At 36.0% G+C, this 8,277-nt stretch overlaps 1 protein-coding gene across 1 annotated transcript in view; it reads left to right on the top strand.

The window, feature by feature from the left end:
• Window positions 1-6,319: 6,319 nt before the first annotated feature.
• LOC143702917 (unconventional myosin-IXAa-like) overlaps window positions 6,320-8,277 on the top strand; it is a gene marked incomplete at its 3' end in the record, with an annotated part of 28,764 nt that continues 26,806 nt past the window's right edge. The window contains exons 1-4 of the mRNA XM_077196842.1: window positions 6,320-6,325; window positions 6,408-6,502; window positions 7,598-7,660; window positions 7,745-7,844. Of these exons, the coding sequence (XP_077052957.1) occupies window positions 6,320-6,325; window positions 6,408-6,502; window positions 7,598-7,660; window positions 7,745-7,844 (264 nt within the window). The remainder of the gene's footprint in view (window positions 6,326-6,407; window positions 6,503-7,597; window positions 7,661-7,744; window positions 7,845-8,277) is intronic.

Genomic DNA, 8,277 nt, shown 5'->3' on the forward strand with positions numbered 1-8,277 from the left:
GAGAGTGTGATTGTGAGAGAGAGTGAGAGAGTGTGATTGTGTGAGAGAGTGAGAAAGTGTGATTGTGTGAGAGAGAGTGTAATTGTGAGAGTGAGAGTGTGAGAGAGAGAGTGAGAGTGTGATTGTGAGTGAGAGAGTGAGAGAGTGAGTGAGAGAGAGTGAGAGAGTGAGATTGTGAGAGAGAGAGTGTGATTGTGAGAGTGAGAGTGAGAGAGTGTGATTGTGAGAGTGTGAGTGTGAGAGTGTGATTGTGAGAGTGAGAGAGTGTGATTGTGAGAGTGTGATTGTGAGAGTGAGAGAGTGTGAGTGTGAGAGTGTGATTGTGAGAGTGTGATTGTGAGAGTGAGAGAGTGTGATTGTGAGAGTGTGATTGTGAGAGTGAGAGAGTGTGATTGTGAGAGTGTGATTGTGAGAGTGTGATTGTGAGAGTGTGATTGTGAGAGTGTGATTGTGAGAGTGAGAGTGTTTGATTGTGAGAGAGAGAGTGTAATTGTGAGAGTGAGAGTGTGAGAGAGAGAGTGAGAGTGTGATTGTGAGTGAGAGAGTGAGAGAGTGAGTGAGAGAGAGTGAGAGAGTGAGATTGTGAGAGAGAGAGTGTGATTGTGAGAGTGAGAGTGAGAGAGTGTGATTGTGAGAGTGTGAGTGTGAGAGTGTGATTGTGAGAGTGAGAGAGTTTGATTGTGAGAGTGTGATTGTGAGAGTGAGAGAGTGTGATTGTGAGAGTGTGAGTGTGAGAGTGTGATTGTGAGAGTGTGATTGTGAGAGTGAGAGAGTGTGATTGTGAGAGTGTGATTGTGAGAGTGAGAGAGTGTGATTGTGAGAGTGTGATTGTGAGAGTGAGAGAGTGTGATTGTGAGAGTGTGAGTGTGAGAGTGTGAGTGTGAGAGTGTGATTGTGAGAGTGTGATTGTGAGAGTGTGATTGTGAGAGTGAGAGAGTGTGATTGTGAGAGTGTGAGTGAGAGAGTGTGAGAGTGTGAGTGAGAGAGTGAGCAGGGAACTACACTGCGACCAAAATGGTCGCATATGCGACCTTTTGAAATGCCATTGCGACCCTAATTTTTAATGGGTCGCAAATGTATCACCGTTTGATTATTTTTGTACCTACCTAATGTTTTAGGCAATATGCTATGATTTACTATGAGCATTTATTAAAACAGAAATGTGTATTTTAAGAATACGTTTTATAACGCGCTCTGAGCATTCAACACATCAAGTTGGCTTCGCGGATTCGCGCTTGTTTAACTGAGAGAACGAGCAGAGAGAGTGAAAGCCCCAGTCGCGCGCTCGCTCTCTCTCCCTCCCTCGCTCATAATAATGAATTAAGTTGACTGAATATCTTTGAGAATACACGATGGTAAAAGGTCGGAAGACCGAAGTTTTTTTTTTCTGAACTACCACTGGTTGTGAATTGTGCTAAAATAACGTTGCCTCATCTTCTCTGAAAAGCTTTCCACACATTCAGATGGCATAAACCACTCTTTCAATAAACAAAACAAAAAATCTATCTGGTGATGAAATGTTTTCTGTGTTGAGACAAATCTTGTGCGATGTCCTAAACTGCCTGGATAATCACACAACGTGTGCCGTGGTCCGTTAATGACACGTCCGATTCGCGAACTGACTCCTTTGAACCGATTCACTTTAATGAATGGTTAAAATAACAACTGATCTGTCCAACACTGAACTCAAGAGTCATTCTAGAATGACTCATTCTTTCCAAGTAGAGCTATTCAAGTCATCTGGTGAAATTGTTTTTATATCGCAATATATATCGCAGAAAAATCAAATATCGCAATGTCATTTTTTTACCAATATCGTGCAGCCCTACTGTAAATTCTGTGGGCCTTCAATTGCAGGACTGTCCAAATTTGTAACTGCGTCAAAACAATTCAAACACGAATCATTGAAGCTTCACAATGACATATTATATTTATTTTACTTTTCCTTAAGAGTTCAGAAGTCTGCCCATCTGTGCCAACCATAGCATGGTGAAATCCAAAAGAAATTAATTTAGCACTTTATTGTGTAGGCTACTGTATTTTCTATTGCAGTAAATCTATCCCAACCATTTTTAAAGAAAACAAGAAGGCATGTGTTTTAAAAGATGGAGAGTAAAATAAAAAGCACATCTGTATGCAATACAGTTTCACTATTGGTCATTATTATCCAGAGCGTCTTACTATATAAATAATTTGTGCGACCAAATCATGTTTTGCGCTAGTAACTGAAAAAGTTAGTAGCGCAAGTGCCACCAGTGGAAAATGTTAGTGTAGTTCCCTGGTGAGAGAGTGTGAGAGTGTGATTGTGAGAGTGTGATTGTGAGAGTGTGATTGTGAGTGTGAGAGTGTGAGTGTGTGATTGTGAGAGTGAGAGTGTGATTGTGAGAGTGAGAGTGTGATTGTGAGAGTGTGATTGTGAGAGTGTGATTGTGAGAGTGTGATTGTGAGAGTGTGAGTGTGAGAGTGTGATTGTGAGAGTGTGAGTGTGAGAGTGTGATTGTGAGAGTGTGATTGTGAGAGTGTGATTGTGAGAGTGAGAGTGTTTGATTGTGAGAGTGAGAGTGTTTGATTGTGAGAGTGTGATTGTGAGAGTGTGATTGTGAGAGTGTGATTGTGAGAGTGTGATTGTGAGAGTGTGATTGTGAGAGTGAGAGTGTTTGATTGTGAGAGTGTGAGTGAGAGAGTGTGATTGTGAGAGTGTGATTGTGAGAGTGTGAGTGAGAGAGTGTGATTGTGAGAGTGTGATTGTGAGAGTGAGAGTGTTTGATTGTGAGAGTGTGAGTGAGAGAGTGAGAGAGTGAGAGAGTGAGAGAGTGAGAGAGTGAGAGAGTGTGAGAGTGTGAGAGTGTGAGTGAGAGAGTGTGAGAGTGTGATTGTGAGAGTGTGATTGTGAGAGTGAGAGTGTTTGATTGTGAGAGTGTGAGTGAGAGAGTGAGAGAGTGTGAGTGAGAGAGTGAGAGAGTGTGAGAGTGTGAGTGAGAGAGTGTGAGAGTGTGATTGTGAGAGTGTGATTGTGAGAGTGAGAGTGTGATTGTGAGAGTGTGATTGTGAGAGTGAGAGTGTGAGAGTGTGAGAGTGTGAGAGTGTGAGAGTGTGAGTGAGAGAGTGTGAGAGTGTGATTGTGAGAGTGTGAGTGAGAGAGTGAGAGATTGTGAGAGTGTGATTGTGAGAGTGAGACTGTGATTGTGAGAGTGTGAGTGTGTGATTGTGATTGTGAGAGTGAGAGAGTGTGATTGTGAGAGTGTGAGTGAGAGAGTGTGAGAGTGTGAGTGAGAGAGTGAGAGAGTGTGAGAGTGTGATTGTGAGAGTGAGACTGTGATTGTGAGAGTGTGAGTGTGTGATTGTGAGAGTGAGAGTGTGATTGTGAGAGTGTGATTGTGAGAGTGTGATTGTGAGAGTGTGATTGTGAGAGTGTGATTGTGAGAGTGAGAGTGTGAGAGTGAGAGTGTGAGAGTGTGAGAGTGTGAGTGAGAGAGTGTGAGAGTGAGAGAGTGTGAGAGTGTGATTGTGAGAGTGTGATTGTGAGAGTGAGAGTGTGATTGTGTGAGTGTGAGTGTGATTGTGTGAGTGTGAGTGTGAGAGTGTGAGTGTGAGTGTGAGAGTGTGATTGTGAGTGAGAGAGTGTGATTGTGAGTGAGAGAGTGTTATATATATATTATATTTTTATTTTTAATATGTATTATTAGATATTTATATACAATATAATACTATGAAATAATACAAAATAATGAGTTGAGGGAAAGAGGCTAATAAAGGTTGTGTCGAGGGACGTGGAGAAACGCCGTGACCCTTGACCCTTGACCCTTGGCCCTGAAGCGTGTCAGTAATTAACCAGTCGTCATCCGTCCTCTGTTTACCCAGAATCCTCCCTGTCCCGCAGCGAGGGTGTGAAACTGTGTGTGAAGGGCCTCGGGGTCCTGCTGTGTGTGTGTGTGTGTGTGTGTGTGTGTGTGTGTGTGCAGGGTTCCAGACTGCGACCAAATTGGTCGCATATGCGACCATTTTTTGAGAATTTGCGAGTTAAAATGTTATGTGGTCGCATTTGTGCGAGTGGACGCTTGAGCAAAAGAACGGCGTTGTATCAGCTGCTGCAGTCCGTAACTTATGTTCAAAATGAACGAGTAGGCTACATCATGAATCCATTTTCCAAACCGTGTTTCTGACTTATTCTGAATAACTACGGTAGGCCTATAATAAGTGTTTATATTCAGACTATTTTATCCCGGGGTCGTCTCGGCTCCGGAGTAGCCCAGTGCCTGCGTGACTCGCCATAGACATTAACGGAGAGAAGTTCCGTCTACAATGTTCTTCCGCAAGACACGTGCAGTTTATTTATTGACAAACGTAGACGTCACGCGCATATTGCACACTGATGGTGAAACGCGCCAATTACGAATTCACGAATTAAGGCATATAAAAATGATAAAAATGGTCTCACGAAACACAGAGCCCCTTCCTCCTACGTCTTTTCAGCGGTTATATTTTCCTCTGTCGAGTGATTACTCTCATGATCGCTCGACAGAGGAAAAGGAAATTATTATAAAATGCAGAAGGTAAGGAGTGTGAGATTTCTGCTTTTTGTTACAAATATAAACTTTGATAACGAAAAATCTGTATCAGTTTATTATAATACTCTAATCTTTTCAAATGTAATGCATACATTTGAATGTTTAATGATTTTTAAAAGATAGAAAGATGATAATAGACAGATAGATAGATAGATAGATAGATAGATAGAATATGATTCAAATGCAAATATATAGATTGTATATAATTCAAATGTAAAATGCTTAAAATTACAGATTAAAATTACTGTCCAAAATCCATGAAAATCCTGAAATTTGGCAATGATAATTAATATATTACATGTATTTCTGCTGCAACCCAGAAAGCCTTTGCTAGCCTTGGTCCATTAAAACCACTATTCATCAGCATGCAATGATTAATTACATGGCATGTAGAAAAAAAAAAAAAGGTGCGACCAACTGAGAAAGTTGGTAGCACCAGTGCAACCAGTGGAAAAGTTAGTCTGGAGCCCTGGTGTGTGTGTGTGTGTGTGTGTGTGTGTGTGTGTGTGTGTGTGTGTGTGTGTGTGTGTGTGTGTGTGTGTGTGTGTGTGAGTGTGTGTGTGAGTGTGAGTGTGAGTGTGAGTGTGAGTGTGAGTGTGAGTGTGTGTGTGTGTGTGTGTGTGTGTGAGAAGGGCCTCGGGGTCCTGCTGTGTGTGTGTGTATGTCGTCTTGACAGAAACCACTGAGATCTTACATTAACACAGGGAATAAACTGTCAGGGAGATGAGAACAATCTAATTTCTTTTAATTATATTTTAAATATATATTTTTCTAATATTTTTTTTTATTTCTTTAATATAATGAAATTTTAATATATATCTTTTTTTTTAAAAAGAGAAAAATTTTTTTTTTGTATATGTTATAAAAAATATTACCATATATATATATATATATATATATATATATTTAATTGAAATATTTTTCTTGTTTTTATACATTTAAATATTTTAGAATATTATTTTTAAAAATGAATTAAAATGTCTATGCCTAAATATGTATATATTTTCTGAAATATGTTTATGATATTATGATTAGATTCTTTTAAATATAGGATATATTTGTTAAATATTTTTAAACTACATTTAAAAAAAATTCAATATGTTTAATGATATTTTAATACGCATTTTCCATTATTTTAAATACATGTTAAAATATTTATGTATTTTTAAAAATGTTTATGATATTTTAAACCATTTTAAACTACATTTAAAGAATACATATAAAGTATTGTTATTATTTTAATATATTTTAAATGTTAGTTTTATTTTATTTGTTACTTTTGTTCAAATAATATAATATATGTTTTTTAAATAATAATTGCATTTAAATATGTATTTTAATTGTTATTATATGTAATATTTGTAATGATATTATATTTAAGATGCATAAGATGTTATAAATAAGGCAGTTTAAAAAAAATATTTGGACATTTTATCTAAAAGCAAAAACCTGATAATATGCAATTGTTTAATGTGAACAATTTATAGTTTTTCTCAATATATACTACTTAGGGTTCAATCTTATACTACTTATTATTCAGCGATTAGCTATTATGATTAATATTGGCCTTCTCTTGCATTGAGTTCAGTTGAATGACATGTTTAGTTGGAGGTGTTGCAGTAAATCTGAATCGGGACGGTGTGTGTCTGCAGTTTTCACTGACGTTTGCAGCGTTGACTGTGACTGAAAGTGTGTGTCGTCTCGTTCTGCTGTGAAGTTATGAAGCGTAAAGCATTCTCTGCGTGATCCAGATGTCGGTCTGAGAAAAATATGTGCATGTTTTTAATCTCTATAGTTGTGTTTTTGTCCTTTAATGTGTTTTTGTTCTTTCCTCCTCAGGCTTTTGGGAACGCAAAAACAGCCCATAATAATAACTCCAGCCGCTTCGGCAAGTTTATTCAAGTCAACTACCAGGAGAGCGGGACCGTCCGGGGGTGAGGCGCTTCTCTCGACCACATGTCCTGGATAAAACTGTGTGAACTCAAATATACTGTCCTGCAAGATGGGAGATCACTTTACAATTATTTTTAATGTAGATTTTATTTATAGATTTTTTAATATATATATATATATATATATATATATATATATATATATATATATATATATATATATATATATATATATATATATATATATATATATATTCATATTTTAAACTAGTTAAAACTTCTTAAACTAATAAAAAATGTAAGCAAATTTCAATAATATTTCAATAATATTTAAATTTTTTTTAAATTATTTAAATATTTTTTTTATATCTATATTTTAAACTAATACGTTTTAATTTATTAAAATGTATTTTTTTAATTTTTAAATATTTCAGGAATATTAAAATATTACTTTAAATATATTTTATAATAATCTTAAATATATTTTTAAATTTATTCATTTAAAGAAAATCTAATTTGTTTTTAAAATTATTTTAAATGAATTTTAAATATGTATTTTTAATAATAATATTTTTAATTAATTAAAACTATTTTAACAGTATTTTAAATATAATTTTAAGAGTTTACACACACACACATATATATATATATATATATATATATATATATATATATATATATATATATATATATATATATATAATTTAACTATATTTTATAACATTGTAAATATATTTCTAAATATATATTATTTTTTTAAATATTATTAATTTTTTTAATTGTTTTACATTTATTTTTAAATATTTAAAAAATATATTTTCAAACTAAATTTTAAATATATATTTTTAATGATATTTTGATTTATATTTAAATGTTAGGGTGAAGTAGTCCAATTGAATTGGATTAAACTACTTTTTATTGATTCATTACAGCACTAGATGAATATAGTCTTATAAGAAGACATGGAACAGCCCTGGACGCAAACGATAACTCGAAATAATATGCAAATCGTGTTATCATCAAACCGCATAGCCTGTAGTTTAATTAAATAAATATTTGTGCTGCACTTTTCCCTTCCATGTTGTTTCTGTGTGATGAATATATTTGTATAATAATTTTTCCCATTGTTGATTTCAGAGCTTATGTGGAGAAGTATCTTCTGGAGAAATCCCGGCTGGTTTATCAGGAGCACAACGAGAGGTACGGAAACCAGATGATGGAAAACCATTGGTTTTGTTGTTATTATTTAAAGCACATTAATAAGATTGTCATGGTCTCTCGCAGGAACTATCATGTGTTTTACTACCTTCTGGCCGGAGCGAGTGAAGAAGAAAGAAAATCATTTCATCTTCTGAAACCAGAGGAGTATCATTACCTCAACCAGGTACAGACCATAATAGCAGTGATGATGTGTCTGTCTTTGTTCGTTACCACGTTTCTACAATAGAAAAACATCCTCTAAGCTCATTTTCTGCCCCGTAATCCCCGGCAACGCACAGAGCTGGATGATGCTGAGGCTGTTGCCGGGTGCCGCTGTTGCCATGGTGACAGTCGTCAGCATCCGTATCCGAGGGAACAGACTGCTGGTCGCGTGCCGAAGCCCTCTTATGACTCCAGTCTCACACACATACACACACACACACACACACACACACACACACACACACACACACACACACACACACACACACACATACAAACATATGAATAATTGTGCCAGCAGCTTAGAGGATGTGACATGCCGCACAACTTCATGTTTCAGCACTGGAATATTTGTGTAATTTTCAGCAGTAATATTCTAGAATGAAATCTCATTT

This window comes from Siphateles boraxobius, unplaced genomic scaffold (genome assembly GCF_051911475.1).
Source record: "Siphateles boraxobius isolate OS27281-9 unplaced genomic scaffold, OSU_SipBor_1 363, whole genome shotgun sequence".
In the NCBI taxonomy this organism is placed as follows: domain Eukaryota; kingdom Metazoa; phylum Chordata; class Actinopteri; order Cypriniformes; family Leuciscidae; genus Siphateles; species Siphateles boraxobius.